Raw genomic sequence first — 17,221 nt, forward strand, 5'->3', positions numbered from 1 at the left:
TTACTAATACAAGAAATATGAATCTCTTCATCGATAAAATACTTTATCCATCATTAACTATATAAGAAAATATAATAATAGCAATGAAATATTTATAATAGTATTAATTTATCCTCTTTTTTCAAGTCTCCTGGCAGATGGATAGAAACCCTACTATAGATATTCTGAAAACAGACAATTTGAACCTGTCTATTGTTATCAGCTGCAGCAGGATTTCTTGGCAGACATTTTGAATTACCCACTTTGAACAAGTCTGAAAAAGAAATCCATGAACAGTATCAGTGTTTACTCAAGGCACTGCATGAGAAATACAAAGCTGTGAGAAGATACTTCACACTTGAACCACTCTCTATTCATGTCTATTAGAATAAAAAGTTTAGAGGATCATTTCTCAGCCTGTGCTTGATGCTGTTCCCTTTCTTTTTCACATTGTTAAAGGCTAGCAAAATTCATTATCAAAATTTAAACAATACTGTGTTCTCACAGTCTGCAAAACCAGCAAGTATATTTTAAAACATAGGACTAATTATTCTTTGTCAAAACACCACTTACAAGGTAGAGAGAACTGATGAGATTAGTTGTAGATTCCACAGGGAGATTTCAAGCCAGTTGTAACTCAACTTGAAGTAGCTAATCCAAGTTTATTACCTAGTCAGTAAAGAGAGGCGTTTTGTCTTCAGGGACGTATTAGAGGTGGATGAAAAACTGATCTCTGAAGGTGGGTGTATATTTTCACTCAGCGGAGAAGAAGCCCCATGATGATTAGTTTGGGTCATTTGTCTGAGATGCCTAAAGCTGCCTGGGATTAACCCTGCCCTGTATGACTGGTGGTAGTGATGGCTGCAAGAGACCTACAGGTGAGAAGTAACTTTGAGGGGAGCTGGGAGAAAACTGCTATGTCTCATCAGAGAAGTATTCAATATCAAATATTTTGGAATCTCATGAGGTTTGGATTCCATTTGGCTTTGACCAAACAAGTGGTAGGCCTCACTGTGCATTTCAACTCGTTAATGGAATGCACAGAAATAATTTCTACTTAATAAGAACTGTATGTGTTCAAGATTTAATTTCCATTGAATACATTCAGTAACTTAACTGAAGAAAAGAAAGCTCTAGATAAATTTCTGCACTGCTTAATGAGCATTTGCATAAACAATAGTTCATTGTTGCCTGTGGTAATATATTGATTGATAAGACCAAATCCTAAATATTTTCATTTCTTTTGGACTAAAACATTATGTTAATATTTCAGTTACCAAAGTGCCTGAAGTATTGGATCTAAAGACATCTTGACTTTGAGTAGATCTGAAATACAATCTCCAATCATTTGCAAGTTTTCAAATATTTGAACTTGCTCAAATCAGAAGACTTCATCCCAAATATTTGGAAAAATTACAAGTTATATTTCAGATTTACTCAGTGTTGAGCTATGGCCAAAACAGAAATGTACTTTATTGTTATAAAAGTACAGAGTTAAGGGACAATCTCTAGAGATCAGCAGTAGAAAGGTTAAAACATGTAGCTGGGCATCAGTGATTCAGAGTACATCAGAGGATTTATACACAGGCATGTTAGTTACATGGCTAACATCTCTCTAGAATTATAAATCCGTATATTTTTTCCAAAATTCTGATCTGCATTTTGTCCATTTCTTGTCATATCTTTTGTAAAAAAAGTACTTGGGCATGGGAAGAAATAAAAGGAAAGAAGCAGACATGTAAGATACTTAGGTTAGTAAGAAAAATGTTACTTGAACAATGTCAGAGGAACTGGAGCTGAAGCTAAAGCTAAAACTCAATCTAAAGCTAGACGGGAAAAAAGAAAGGTAGAAACTAACACATGCAGCTAATTAGGTGAATATACTGCCAGCACTAACCTGAATTTAGGAATTTTATTTGCTGAAGTGTCTATATCTGATAATGATATGAATTTCTGCAAGTTGGTATGTAGTCATCAATTACCAGGTGCTTCTTAAGCTGTTCAATGCCTGCTTTCTTGGGAGACAAAGAGGGATGATTCCAAACAGTGAAGGATAAGAATAACAGTAAAAGATGCATGTAGTATTAAATAACCGTTCATGGTAGTACATGCACACAGGATGAATTCATGCATGTGCTGTATGTATAGTGTGTATAGCACATAGGGTAGGTGAGTACTGACCTCTCTGAACTGAAATGTTACCACGTGCTGCTCTGTGTGCTGCTACATTAGAATATTAATTCTACAGCGGCCAGAGAGGAGGCCAGAGGAAATAACTTTATTCAAGCAGTATGAAGCCCCCAAGGATCATGATGCCCAAGACTCTTGGTGTATCATCCCCACACGACACAGGGGCATGTGGGCTCCCAGAGCCAGGGACTGAGGGTGGCCTCAGCAGCCACAGGCACTCTGTGTGGGCCGAAGGATCAGCTGAGCCTGGTGACATCGCACAGGCTGAGGAGAAATTGCTCTTCTGGACCTTAGGAAGCTACATCACTCCCAGGTAGCTGTAGGTGAGCAAAGCACTGGAATAAGTCTCTCATCTGAGGCTTCAAATTTGCTTTGTGTGTCTTGGTAGGTAGCCAGGATAAAAAATGTTTTAAAATCTACTCAGTGCAGACTGCAGAGCTGGGCATCCAGGACAGCTCCCAAAGCAGGTCCTCTCAACAGCACTCGTATTCTTGAGTATATGTCGCACATGGCCATGTAAATATGACCAACATGAGGCCAAGAACTGCTTGAGAGGAAACTGAAGAAAGAAAATATGTTTCAGCTATGGCTGCAGGCACCAATAGCTACCTAGAGACTGTTGAAATTTCAAGTGCACAAGAAAGTCTGAATGTTTCAAGAATCACATGCTGACCCCAAACACTAAGTTCCTTTGTTAACTTGGTTTTTTAAAGAAAAACATATCAAGAAGATATTAGCAGGCTGTATTTCATACTTAGAAGTGGATTTCATCAGTCCTACAAGAAATCTTGTTTTCTATTACAATATTAACCTCATATTCTTACTTTTGACTTGTTCAAAGCTCTTATTTTTAATAATGAGGCATTAACAAATTATGCTACCTAATATTTAGGGACAGAATTATGAATCCTTCAGCAAAGAAATAGCCTAGGCTTTTCTCTTTTGACATACAAAAATTTGCTCACACAGTCTGAACCAAATTTCAACTCCTCATGTGGTTTCACTGTCCTCTGTTCTCACCCAGAGGAGACGTGTGCCCCCACTGATTCTGCTCAGCAAAACCAGTCAGTCACAAGGAAATAGAAATGGGGACTCTTTGGGAGCTGCAGGTGAACAATCAGGGAATATAAGAGGTCACTTCATAGTCACTGCCTCTGCTGTAATTCCTGCAGCATAACACTGTCTTACTTCGGGACTTAGGACTGTCTTTTTCACTTGGTACCCTTTTCCACTTTGTATGTGACACAATCTGTGCCATTCTTGCAATTCTCCTAAAGTGAAGAACCAAAGATAAACTGTTCCTTCATGTTCTTTCCTCATGCCTTTTCTGTGGCTCAACAAAATTTTTCTCTCTTTTCTACATTTTGAACAGAGTTGGAGCATAGCAGGGCTGAAGCTCAGCTCCTTTCTAAACCCCCTTGCTTGCCCTTATTTTCTGTTGAAAAAAATTAAATATTTTTTCTTTTTCTTTCCTTTTCTTTACAAACTAAGCTGTATACAACTGACCATTTCTTTTTTACCTAATGAACTCTAAGAACAAACCAAAAGAACCAAAAACTCTTCAGTCTTTTATCTTCCATACTAATAGATGAAATCATCCTCCTCTATGACTCTGCATGATTTCCCATCTTTCCTCTTAATCTATGTGAAAGAAAAATGCTCAGACAGGACTTCCATCCAGTCCTTCTGATCTATTTTGTCCTCTTTCAGCTGAGATTCAACTCGTCTGTCTCTGGTATTTGTTGTAAGCTAGTCATGGCATGATTCTGTGAGAAAGAGGTGTATTCTGACAGTAATTCTTCCCACCCAATGGAGATGCTTGCTTTCTTTACAGTAATAGTTAAAGGTTGCAAAAATTGTTAGATTGGACCTAATGTAAGGGCAAGGCATTCTTTGCTTGCTATGGTTGCCAGCTGCTTCTCCTTCTATAACATATTAATGAAAAGTTTAGTCCTTACCTTCAATATTGTACAAAGTCTCTTCCCTAATTAACCTTGCTTCCCATTAAGCATAGTGCTGTCTCTCATCCTGGAAGTGTTCAAGGCCAGATTGGATGGAGATTTGAACAACCTGGTCTAGTGGAAGGTGTCCTTGCCCATGGATTTGGCGCCAGAACTAGATGATCTCTAAGGTTTCTTTCAACCCAACCTGTTCTATGATTCTCCTGATTTTTTTAAATTAGGACAAATATTTTTAGACCAGTAGGGACTTCCCAGTTTGCAACAGTGCACGCCTTGGTTCACACAACTTTACTCAATGATTCCTCCATAAATCCAAATTTTCTTTTTGATTTTGAAGAAAGATAGGCCAGTGTAGTTTAATCTTAGAATTATCACTTAGGTAATTACATTGGGTATTTCATAACTTAAATTTCTTTCAGACACCTGCACATTTTGTTTTCAAATCCTCTAAATTTTGTACACAACTGTGATGATTTTCTCATTCATTGCAGATATTATATAAATATCCTGGGATGTAGAAAATATAGGTCATTTATTTCATCTCTCACTTATTGAAAGATAAAAATGTACTTTGCATTTGACTCTTGAAGATGTATCCTCTCTGAGAAGCTGTGTCATGTTGTTGTCATACTGTTAAGAAGAATCATTCATGGCTGATTTAAGCTATATGACAGCCTCTAAATTAGCCAGAGAACTCAAGAAAAAGCCTAGCTTCTCCATGGTCATGTTAGTAAAAAACCTGCTTTGCAGTTAAGTTTAAAATATAGAGCAGACCATCATGAGACAAAGAAATAAATGGAAAAAAATGAACATAAAAAGTTCACTGTCAAACAGATCAGGGAAATATTTTTACTGTCTTGTATCCTTTGAGAGTTTCTGGTAAGCTTACATATTTATTCCCCTGTTAAGAGTCTCATAGGTGAGTTAAAATACAAGGTAGGAAACAACTTTTTATGTGCTTTACTGCAGAAATCAAATCATTAAGAGGTTTTGGTGAAATGTTTTTTTAGGTGAGAAAGAAATGGAAATTGCGTATTTTTTCCACCTAAGATGCTTCTGATCGCTGTTTGCATCAATAGAGCATTTGAATGCAACTCATGTCTACTTACCATGTCAAAAAAACAGATGGGAATAGAAAAGTAGCAATAAGAATTATCTCAGCTGTAGGAAAAGCTGTCATATAAAGTTTGAGAAATAAAGGTGGCTAATGTTCGAAGGCAAAAGTGAGAACAGTAAATAACATGCTGTGTAAAACAAGTAAACTGGCTGTTCTTAGCTATACAAACCAGAGTACTGTAAGGAGGAGCAGACATATTTAAACTGGTTCTGACAGTAATTTCCATAGGATTTAGAAGAGTGTAGTTGTGTGATTACCCTGTGGGACTCATTTCTAGTGAGTACCATCAACACAAGGTATCTGTTTTTGGAAAGGGGGCCAAATATAGAATTTCAGAGCATCCTGTGTTAGATTTCTAACATAGTAGCATCTTCTAGAACTGAGAAACTGTTTGCTTGAGTTGTGGTGTGGTTTAATGTCCTTGAACAAGTTGAAAATGAGAGATTGATCTGCGACGTGCATTTTCTTCTTTTTGTCACTTTATTGTTGCTGAGAAGGGAAAGCTGATGTCAACTATTTGCCTTAGCTGCTCTTACCAATCTGGATTATTTAAATATTAATAATCTAAGAATGGTAACTCTCTAATAATAATAAAAATAAAAATAATAATAAAATAATAATAATAACAATAATAATAATACCAACAACAACAACAACAACAACTTTGTGCAATTAATATGTTTAAAATATGTGAAGATAGTTCGTATTTGTAGATATTTTGTACTAATTACAGTAGAAATGGGAATATTACTGATTGTTTCTTAGTGGTAACTAATTGGGAAATGCAGACAGAACCATGGACAAACAAACATCTTTCCTATGTCATCCCAAACTGATGTAGATATTTAATGATTTGCTTAAAGAAAGACGGCCAGTTTGGATTTTTTATTTGATTTTTAAAAAAATGAATACACGAACAAAAATTTGAGCATCTCATGGAAGTTACATGTTTCTTTAACAAGATTTTCTGAAACAAAAAGGAAGATGCCCTTATTTCTAGGCACTCAGAAAACTAGAGAAAAAGTTACACTTGTGAACAGAACCCTCCCTTAGAAGAATGTAAAACTTTTAGACTGTGATTCTAAATCAGCTACGCCTGTCAAATATGTATTAGCTACTTTACCTCTAGTAGCTAATGCTCCGGATAGTGACCATATGAACTGAGTAAAGACAGAGTATTGAGTTCCCTACTATGCTTTTCCAATCTTTAATAATTGTTGGAATCATGGATGTAGTTTGACAGTGATTTATTTAGTGTCTACCAAGAAAATATATTTTGGGTCCTATGCAGTGGAAAAGTGAGCAGCTAGTAGTTATTCACTAATTATTACTTAAGAAACAAATCCCCTCACATATTTCCAAAATCAATCAGAGATGACATTTTAATCTATCTTACAATTTACAGAAACATTATTTCAATGAGAAAGCTAATCTGAAAATTATATAAAAGATGAACTCTAAAAAGTGTGCGAAAGCTGCATGACTGTTTCTGTTGATTCTAAAAGATTTTGGAAAAAGCTCTTGTCGATGAATAAGTGTCTTTTGAATAGCAGGGTGTCTACATGGGTATATAGATTAATTCTAGACTAATACCAGACCAATATATACAATTTATTCTCATAATTTAAAAATATCTTTGATTGTAAAAGTCTAACTGGAGAAGACAAATTCTTGCTCCTTTAGTTACTAATTTTTTCTTTCTTAGTATTCTTTAGAAAAAATGTATGTTTATGAATTTTCTGTAAATGTTTGTTCACATATGGAATTATGTATTTATTTAAAGAACTTTAGCTTGAAGACACACGTATATAAAATTTGGAAAATCATCTGCCATTGGCAGATATTTAAATTAAATATATTTGTAGCTGTACTTTTAAAATGAATTTATGCATCAATAATACAACATTATACATGTTTTTCTTAGATACTGATTAATAGAATCTATATCTCTCAGGAATACTGTTTTAAAGAATTAATTGGATCAGAATTAAAGTTGCTTTTTTTTCATGATTTCTATATTTTTATCTGAAAAATATTTGTTCAGTAGATGAAAATTTGACAGACAACATTTCAGGACATTTTAGAGAAATATTTGCAAATTTTAAATTAAAAGTTGACTGATGTCAACCAATCCTTACTTTGAACATTACTTTGAACACTACAAAGACATAAAAATCTCGGTGTGACAGGTTGTTGACAGGAAATGTTTACCATCTTTGCCAAGGAAATTAAACATGTATAAAATAAGGCATTGAGCATTGCTCTAAAGGTAAAAGCCTCAGGTTGTGTCCTTGGAGGTAAAAAAACTTCTCTTGATATAAACTTTAGGAAGATTTTCAGAATCTTTTAAAGTTCTGTTAAACTATTAAACAGCCATAATTTATACATCTTAATAAACTTCTAAATATTGGTCATGTTCATAAAAAAAGTCAAATCTGGTAAATGCCAGTAAAACTATATGTTGTAAAACAACATGACAGGATGACTGAAGTGGTATTCAAATAACTTGGTGGCATAGGCAGGGCAAGGCCAGTCCTCCCTGCTTGCTCTTGTGTTTTGGCAGCACCTACAGCAGAGTGAGTGTTGCACAAAACATTTAAGCAGGACTTCCTTATTTAATACTCACCTTTTAAAGGCCATATTCCCCCAGTGCTTATAGAAGACATTTGGGATGAAAAGGCTATTCCATAAGGAATATAGAGCCATACCAAAGAGAAAGATGTCATGAAGAGAAGTGAATGTGATAAAATTATTTTCCTTCTGTTCAATTTTTACTGTATTCTCATATTTACTTAAATATTGTTCTGTGCTTTCAGCTGCCATTCCTCAGGAAGCACTGTTATTACTTAACTCTTTCTTACTTGACTGACCTAAACTATCCTTCTTGCCGTCGAAGCTGGAGGATGCTCCAGTAATACTCAAAGATTCTGAGAAATCTGTGACTACCGATGAATTTGTGGCCTTCTCAGGGAATTATCTGACAGCCTTGTGCTGGGCCAGTTGGTGAGCCTTCTTAAAGCCTTGCAACTGCCAGTCCTACTTGCCCCAAAGGAGAGATCAAAAAGCTGTGTTTGTGCCTGCTGGCTCCTGCTAGAGGAGATCTGCTCTAGTTTGGGTACTTTGCTACTGGAGAGATTAGGGTGGACCCACCAACCTCAAGAGTACATCGGCATGAAGCTTTAAACTTCCACTTGAAGGTTGGTGGTGGTGAATGCTTGCTGTTGGTGATCTTTCACTGTGGATTTGAAACTTCTGCAAAAATTCATCTGCGCACATCCTCAGAATGGAACACTTTTCTCCCAGAAATGTGAAAAGAAATGTATTTTTCCCAATTTTTTGCCTGTTAATATAAAATTTTACTCTTGGTTGTTTTAGTTTATTGTATCAAGTGGAAGTTAATGCCTTATGTAGTTTAACTTGAATAAAAACAATGCACAGATACTTCAAAGAAAAGCAGGCTGAGAGATTGAGGTTGGAGAAAGGTAGCTTCTGTGCCCATCCCTCTGCTCTGTTATAGAAGTTATACTCAGGTGTAATTGCCTTCATGTCAAGAAGTTTATAGTGCCCTACAGCTTCTGCAATACAGTTGATGACTCCATAACAGCAAATGTATAAATGCCTAAACTTCCCTTAAAAGCCACTGCCTGTGCTGGAGAAGAAAGTAATCCTCCTCAAGAGGCCTTGAGAAAGGTTTAGTAGAAGACAAGTGCCTTTTTATTATATTTCCGTATCAACACACTTTACGAAGTCATTGAAGAAACAGCACCTGTGTTCTGTCAGTTTTCAGTGGGAAATAGGTATCCAGTTACTGATTTTGCTCCTAAAAACCCTCAACAAACCTCATAAATTCCTGGTTTTACCATGTGTTCCCTTCTTAACTTGAAAAAGAGTTTAAATTACAGAGCATTCCAAAAAATAAGGAATTTTTTACAGGATGTCAGGGAAAAATATTTGTGTTTATTTGCAAAACTCTTTCATGATCCATATATTTTTGTCATTTCTGTTTTTACACCCCATGCCACAATTTCCTACTATTGCACTTTTTAGGAGAGCCTTATTCCAGCATTCATTATTTTGTTTGACATGAACACTCCTCTTCACTTCTAGCATTCAAGAGAGACCCTGATGTAAACGGCCTCGGAAACCCAACTCTCCTTTACCTGTTCTCTCATATTGAATTTATTAAGCAGCAGATGGCCAGGGACAACGTGCAGTTTGTCAGATTTGAATCAATAGACCTCCATGGTGTGTCAAGATCAAAGAATGTTCCTTCTCGGTTTTTTCAAGTAAGTTTTTGGTTTCTACTTGTATCTTTATGCGTTCTCATGCCCCCATCCTTAAATTATATATTTTTTCATACTGCAGGCAGCAACTCCAATTTAGAACAAATTATCTGTTCCATCCCCTTGCTCATGTTCCCAAAGGGTCTAGACTCCTTTCATCACTGCAATAATTTATTCCTCCTTTCCTCCAAATAGTAATCTAATTAGATAAGGCTAATAATTTCAGTTCTTTGAAGTTCTAATTATCTCTTCCCTCAGAAATACTTTTTCAGATTCAACACATTATAAAAATTTTAGTTTGCCGAACATTTCTAAATTGAAAAAAAGAAAGGAGTAAACACTGAAAGAAATAAAATTACTGAAAATACAATAATTTTAGCTATGAAAATTGTCATAATTATCAATAAGATAGGAAAATGTAATTGAGTCGCACAATGATTTAACAGCAATATCTACCATAGTAATGATTCAGGAAATAAAAATCCAATTAGGAAGCAGGATAAATTAGGTAGCAGTGTTCAAGGGGGGAGAGGTACTACTATGGAGTAGTCACCTTTGACACCTTTTTCAGTGCCAAAGGGACAGCTTAGACATCTTGGAGCAGGGTTCACCAGAGTGTGCAGTTTTGGTTATGGGTGTCACACATTGATACTGTAATCTGCCACCTGCTTAAAAGAAGACTTCATTCCTTCATTCATTCATTCATTCATTCATTCATTCATTCATTCATTCATTCATTCATTCATTCATTCATTCATTCATTCATTCATTCTAAGAGAAGCCACCATATGCAGTTTCCATATGAAAATGTAAAATCGGCTATTTTCAGCTCTGAGATTTCTCCTTTCTGTGTTTGTTTTGTCTCCTGTGCTTACACAAATGGCAATTTTTTCCCTTAGAAGAATAAAGGTAAGATATAAATATGAGCCAAATTTCACTTGGTTAGAACTTGGCCTAATTGCAGCTTTCATCAGAAAAATGTTTGATCGTAAGGGAAGTCGTAAAGGTGCTTGATCAAAGGAAGATGATCCTTCCTTGGGGTCTTGCCTGCATTTAATTTTCATCAGTTGAAACTTTCTGTTCAAATGGAGAAGAAAGTATAATTATGAATTTTTCTCACCTGTAAGTGGTTCCCTGCATTTTGTCCCAAACTTTTTAAGTCCAGAAAGTGAGATTTTTCTGTTAAACGTCGCATCTGAAAAACAGTATTTAAAGAGAAGTTACAGCCTGAAATGAATTGATATGAGTCTTGTGTGGTCACTTGGGTCTACTTAAAAAAATGGTAGCTAAATAGACTAACTACAGATAAAAGTCTGACTTGCAAAGTGTGCATCTAACTGGTGATACCCATAATTATATAAACACTATGCAAGAAAAGTGTTGAACAATTTTTTGTCCTTTATGGAAATTGTAAAAATTATCATTGATGGCACAGTTTTCGTAACAATCTTGCAGAAAGTTGTTCTGCTTTATAAAGACACAGCAACTGGCTCTTACCCTTCACATCAGTGATCACTGCATTTTAGTGTTCTTTTATGAAAATATCATTTTTCTACCTGAGAATCTGAATTTTATGTCTTTTACATGCATAAAAATACTGTTGAGCTGTTTTCTGGTTTGGTAATATGTCATTCTGCTCTGTGTTTAGGAGAAAGCAATTCATGGTATTGCCATGCCCAGAAGTTACCTGGAACTGACGCTGAATCCTAAAGATAATGAATTAGAGTACATAAATGCAACCAATTTCAATTGTGACATAATTCTGAACCCTGATTTATCAACATTTCGAATACTACCCTGGACTGAGCAGACTGCAAGAGTGATATGTGATTCCTTCACCGTGCTGGGCACCCCACTAATGACGTCCCCAAGGCACATTGCCAAGAAACAGCTGAGCCAGCTTCAGGACAATGGTTTTTCTTTGCACTCTGCATTCACTTATGAATTTTGTATTTATGGCATTACTGAGGTTGTAAATTCAAAGACAATATCCTTTCCTGCAGCCACAATACTAAATAACCATGACCAGACTTTCATTCAGGAACTCATTGAAGGAATGTATTATGCTGGTGCCAACATTGAAAGCTTTTCTTCTTCCAGTGGGCCTGGGCAAATGGAGATCACTTTTCATCCAGCGTTTGGCCTAGATGCAGCTGACAGTGCCTTCACATTTAGAACAGGCCTTAAAGAGGTGGCTAAGAAGTATAACTACGTGGCTAGCTTTTTCTCAGAATCAGGATTCTACAATTCAGGGGCTCTATCACACAGCCTGTGGGATCTGAATGGCCAGAAGAATTTGTTTTCTGCTGGTTATGGAGTTGAGGAGCTCTCAGAGCTTGGAAAAAACTGGCTGTCAGGTCTGTTGGCACACACAGCAGCTATCAGCTGCCTGATGGCTCCTACCACCAGCTGCCGCAAGTCTTATTCTAAATACAGTAAAGAGTCAAAAGAGACTGTAAATGCAAAGTGGGCATACAATGATAACAGCTGCGCCTTTAATGTCAAATGCCATGGTGGAAAAGGCACTTACATAGAGAATAAATTAAGTTCTGCTGCAGCAAACCCGTACCTGGTCCTTGCTGCTACTATTGCTGCAGGTCTAGATGGAGTAAAGAGAGGACTCAGGTATGATGATATGCTTGAGGAGGAAAATCACACTGCTGATCTGAAACACGCCTCTATCCCTCTGAAACTAGAAGATGCCCTGGTTGCGCTCGAGAAAGATTCATGCATTAAGGAAGCATTAGGCGAAACTTTTATCCGATACTTTGTTGCCATGAAACATTATGAGTTAGAAACTGAAGAAATGGATAGTGAAAGGAATAAATGCCTGGGATATTTTATTTAGAAGGAGCACTCTTCTGTAGTGGTGCTGTGTAAATGCGTACAGCAAATGGCTCAGATTCTTGAAATTAGTTTTAAATATATTTTAAAAAGTTTTAATGCTTTGGGATTCCCCCCCCCCCCCTCCTTTGTACAGTACATGGTAATTACACTTAATTGTCCATATACAATCATGCAGCACAAAGCTGATATATTAATGAAATTACATTAACAAGCTTTTAAGAAACAGATGGAGTTTTTTTTTGGCAGACCAGCTGGTGAAAAGAAGAAAAGAGGAGGTGAAATGGAGAAGAGCAACTATTCAACTGTAACAGGACCATATAACGTGCAGAAAAATGGGGGTGATGAGGAGCGGGGTTTAGAACTGGGGAAGGTGGGGAATTTTGTGTTCAGCATGGTTATGGGATTTGTTCCAGCCTATTCAGTAACTGATGGGTTGCTAAACCAAAAGAATATGAGTTTGATTTAAAACATAAGCTAGAACAATGAACATTGTAGAGAGAGGGGCAAAGGACTGTAGTACCTGAGAGGCAGGAATCAGTATCTTAATGGATATAAATAAAAAAGACAGATTGGATTATATAGTAATCTATACATCATGAATTCTGCTGCTGAATGGAGTTTTCAAGAATTATAGTTAATAAAAATATTAAAAGAAATCAAATGGCAACTTGAAGAGGGAACAGTTAATAGAAAGTCAGCAGTGTCAGGCCACTGTGCAATAAAAAATGAGTTGGTTTTATATCTGTTTTGATGGTTAATGGGTTAATTCAGATTTAAATGGCAAATGAGGAAAAAATAAAGTCAAAAAAGCCAGAGAATTTAGAGCTTAAATTGTACTTTTTTAGGAAACTTGATTTTATCAAGCAAGCAGAAAACAACTGAGGAGTAAGAGTAAGTTTAAACAAGAAAGAAACATTGAAGATGCAAATTCAGAGACTGAAAAGTCATGGTTAAAATAGAGGGACAAAAGACCCAATTCTAAAATTAGAAATGGCAGCTGGTATAAAGAAAAGTAATTTTTAGGAATAGCAGGAGGTGGGGTTTAGATTTGCTCTTTGTTCTTGTTACTGCTGTCATCCTTTATTATTAAAGATAATCTTTGTTTCTTACACCACCTCTGCATTAACAGTGATTTTTGGTCTTTATCTTGTCACAACATTTTGATCTATGTGTAGGAATTTGTCAGTGAAAGTTTGGTCATCAGTGGAGTAAAAACAAGATTCAGTCAATGCCTCTGTCAACTTGCAGAACTGGGAAGGTGTGAACAGGAATGTGCTACTTGCCTACTGATGGATCTTCCATTCTTCCTCTACAAAGTATTGTACTTGAAATGTAGCACTCGGTATGCTAAAGCTTTTGTGTGATTCCAAAGAACTCGTTTTATACTCAGGTAGCAAGAAGAAATAAATAATCTACAGAAACATGATGAATTCCCATGTCTGTGATTGGTGTGTGGATTTGATTCTCCCTCTTACTCTCATGATACATTTTTGAATGCCCAATTTTCAGGCATATAGGGGACTATTTTTCTTTGCTAGAGGCTAATTTGCATTGGGCATATATTTGCATAGCCTTGCATTTAAGGAGAACTTCCCATTCTGAAAAAAAATCTTCTCTTCTGCTGCCCAAGCACTTCTTCGGGGGTTCTGGAAATCTGTCTTCTCTTTTCTCTTTCTGGTTACTTACCACTTTCACAAGCTCTTGGCAGAAGACACACATAAAAATCATTTACTTGCTCAGAGAGCTTACTTACCACACTTAATATTTAGCCCCAGCAGTCACACAGATTAATAGTTATTTGTTGGTGTGGGTTTATAAGACATTTTCTCATTTGTCTTGGATTTATAATTTATATGCCACTGTATACCTTCACTTAAAAAATATATATAATGGACTTCTATAACTGAATTTAATAAACATGAAGTTTATTATATATACTACATATATTATCCATATCTTTTCTTATCACAACATTGAAAAAATAACATCACAACTAAACCTCTTGCTGTATGCTAGATTGACAGAAAGCCATTATTTATAAACCAAAAAACCTCAGGTGTCTAGAACCGATGTTCTACAAGTTATAATCAGTTATAACGAGATAAGGTAAACCAGTAAAATAAACCTACAGGTATTTTCTAAGTAGTGACTCATATTCCTTGATGACTCATACTCTGACAAGGCATTGATATATGATTAAATGGAAACATTTCATGTTGCTGGCAAATGAATGCTATTTTTTTTTCTAAACTAGAAAGTTTACAGATGGAGTCTGAAGCTAGTGGGTCTCAAATTTTGGTCAATATTGTTCAATACCTTTTCCTAAATATATTCTATATAATCAAAATAGAGTAACTCCAACTCTGTCCAAAAGCACAAAAACATTTATTTCAACTTATTTCAAATGAATTTTAAATTTTCATGTATCCCCAACTAAGTTTTCATGCATATTCCTTAGAAACACAACAAGATAAAGTTAATTACTTCCCTCTGCTCAGCTGAAATTAATTATTATCAAGTGTTGCCTGAAAGTACTCTTCACTCTTCTACAAGTCTGAGGTCAATGTCTAGAGCATTATTAGTTAGATAATATAAATATATGTAGTGTTATAAATAAAAAAAAACCAGCATCTGTAATTTTGCACATGCTCCTGAGGATTTTTCAGGGACATAAAATCATAGAACCGTAGAATGATTTGAGTTAAAAGGAATCTTAATAGTCATCTAATTCCAAGCCCCTTGCCATGGGCAGGGACACTTTCCGCTAGAACAGGTTTTCTTGGAGCCCCACTCAGCCTGGACTTGAACACTTCCAGGGTGGGCGCTCAAGGAAGAAATAGGTACTTGAATAAGAGTAAATGCAGGATACTACACTGAGACAAGGATGTGAGGAGCCTAACTTTGTGCTTGTTCAGAGAGGAATCTGGGCTGTGCTCATTTCACCAGCTCAGCATTGCATAGAACAGGCAGATCAGGAAATATTAACAAGCGTATAGCTTGCAAGAACAAAAACCTGATCATTTTGCTCAATTAAATTCTTCTCAGGATTTGATAATAGGGTGACACACTTCAAAGACATGCAGATTTATTGGAGAAAATCCAGGGACCAAAGTGGATACATCTAGGTAGGACATATTTACTAGGAATAACTGAATTGTGTAGCTCAGAAAGTGGAGACAGAGTATAGGTTTTACTAATGGTTTTCAGGCATGTAGAGGACATAGCTAAGGAGCAGAATATTATCTCTTCTTCCTATCTGTTGCAGTTAGAACATAGCAGCAGGTTTTTATCAAGGAAAATTTAGATTAGACGGTCTGGAATACATCAGTTCATTAAAGAGAGTGAAACTGGATGCAGGTAGATGTCCATGGAAAGTGGCAGTGTTATGAAAAGGGGCTCCACAGTGTAATTTATGATGCACTAAGATAGTATATCCTGATGCATAGTACCTTCACAGTGTTTACAGCTATAATAGGATGGCTCATTTTCATTGTTTGCTGGGTCCCATGTTGCTGTGAGATCATTGAACAGACTGCTACACTATCTATTTTAGGAGATAAAAAATTATTTTTAAAATCATATTTTTAATCAAATAATAATAATTTTATCATTACTTTTATTTTTTATAATTTACTTTTTCACATTATTTTTAATGAGAGAAATCTATCCATGGTGAGTGTATGGAGGAAAACATACCAGAAGATACAGAGTAGCAAAGCAGTCAGAAAAACTGGTGTACAGCTACACTTAGACATATAATGTAGTGGAACACTAGGGACACAGTGAAAATGTACTGAAAAACTATAATATCATTGCTCAGGAAAATTTTATGCTGAATGTATGCAATGAGAAATGGAGGTAGCTCATACCCCTGACACATGTCATGACTTGATCTCTTTTGTGATACAGGATCCAAAAAATAATACAAAAGCTACAAACACCTTCATACAGTAGCTTATTTTCTATATGGAAATGCCATACTTCTAACCAGGCTTCAGGTTTCATGAGGTATGAAAAGAGAATTGAATTTGTTAGCTAACATGTCTCCAGCAAGACAAGGTGATGATGTCATGTACCCAAGTATATATTCAAATTTTATTCTTTCAGGCTCCAGCCAGAGGGCAGCAGTGCACTGTGCAGTGTTCCTCTGGGCTCTCAAGCTGTCATGCTGTGCTGAAAAACACCCATTAAAATACACCTATATGTTTTATATATGTACCTACAATATTTTTTTTAAATAGTGTGGCAGCTGAAAGCTAATGCATATCTTTTACATTGGTTTAGCTAAGCTTAATTATCTGTTGAATTTGCATGGCCTTTTCAGTAAAGCACCACAGATCCAAAATATTGTTTTCATTCTTGATAATAACATAGTCCAGTGAAAAGCTTGTATCTATATTCATGTGTGAATTGTGTGATCTTTAGGTGTATCATCCTTAATAGCATTGCAATGAAAGTACGAACCATTTAATGGCAATAATCCAATTTTGTAATATAATGTAAGCCATTAGTGGAATTTATTTCATGTTTCCATCTTAAATACTTTGGGAGGTCTGCTTGCTTATAGGGACTTCCATTTTACCTATACTGTTGTGTCATTTTTTTCCCCATCTGCAGGAAGAAAATCATAAATGCATAGTGAATAAACACACCCTAGAAATACCCATTCCAACCACCTTTCTATTTCTGAGCAGAAACATAACTTTACCCAGAGTTTGAATTGCTGAAATTTAGATACACATTCTAGATATCTTTCAGTATGTGGGATAGCCATTTTTAAGTGGTTCTGACCACATATATCCATATGGCTTTGCTCCGCAAGTCTGCTACCACAACTCACATTT

General features: G+C 35.9%; 1 protein-coding gene across 2 annotated transcripts in view; it reads left to right on the top strand.

Moving 5' to 3' along the window:
* Positions 1 to 12,378, top strand: part of LGSN (lengsin, lens protein with glutamine synthetase domain) — a 59,268-nt gene extending 46,890 nt beyond the window's left edge. For both annotated transcript variants that reach the window (XM_030946422.1, XM_030946423.1), the window contains exons 3-4: positions 9,355 to 9,533; positions 11,179 to 12,378. In XM_030946422.1, the coding sequence (XP_030802282.1) occupies positions 9,355 to 9,533; positions 11,179 to 12,378 (1,379 nt within the window). The remainder of the gene's footprint in view (positions 1 to 9,354; positions 9,534 to 11,178) is intronic.
* Positions 12,379 to 17,221: the final 4,843 nt, after the last annotated feature.

Source organism: Camarhynchus parvulus, chromosome 3, assembly GCF_901933205.1.
Source record: "Camarhynchus parvulus chromosome 3, STF_HiC, whole genome shotgun sequence".
In the NCBI taxonomy this organism is placed as follows: Eukaryota; Metazoa; Chordata; class Aves; order Passeriformes; family Thraupidae; genus Camarhynchus; species Camarhynchus parvulus.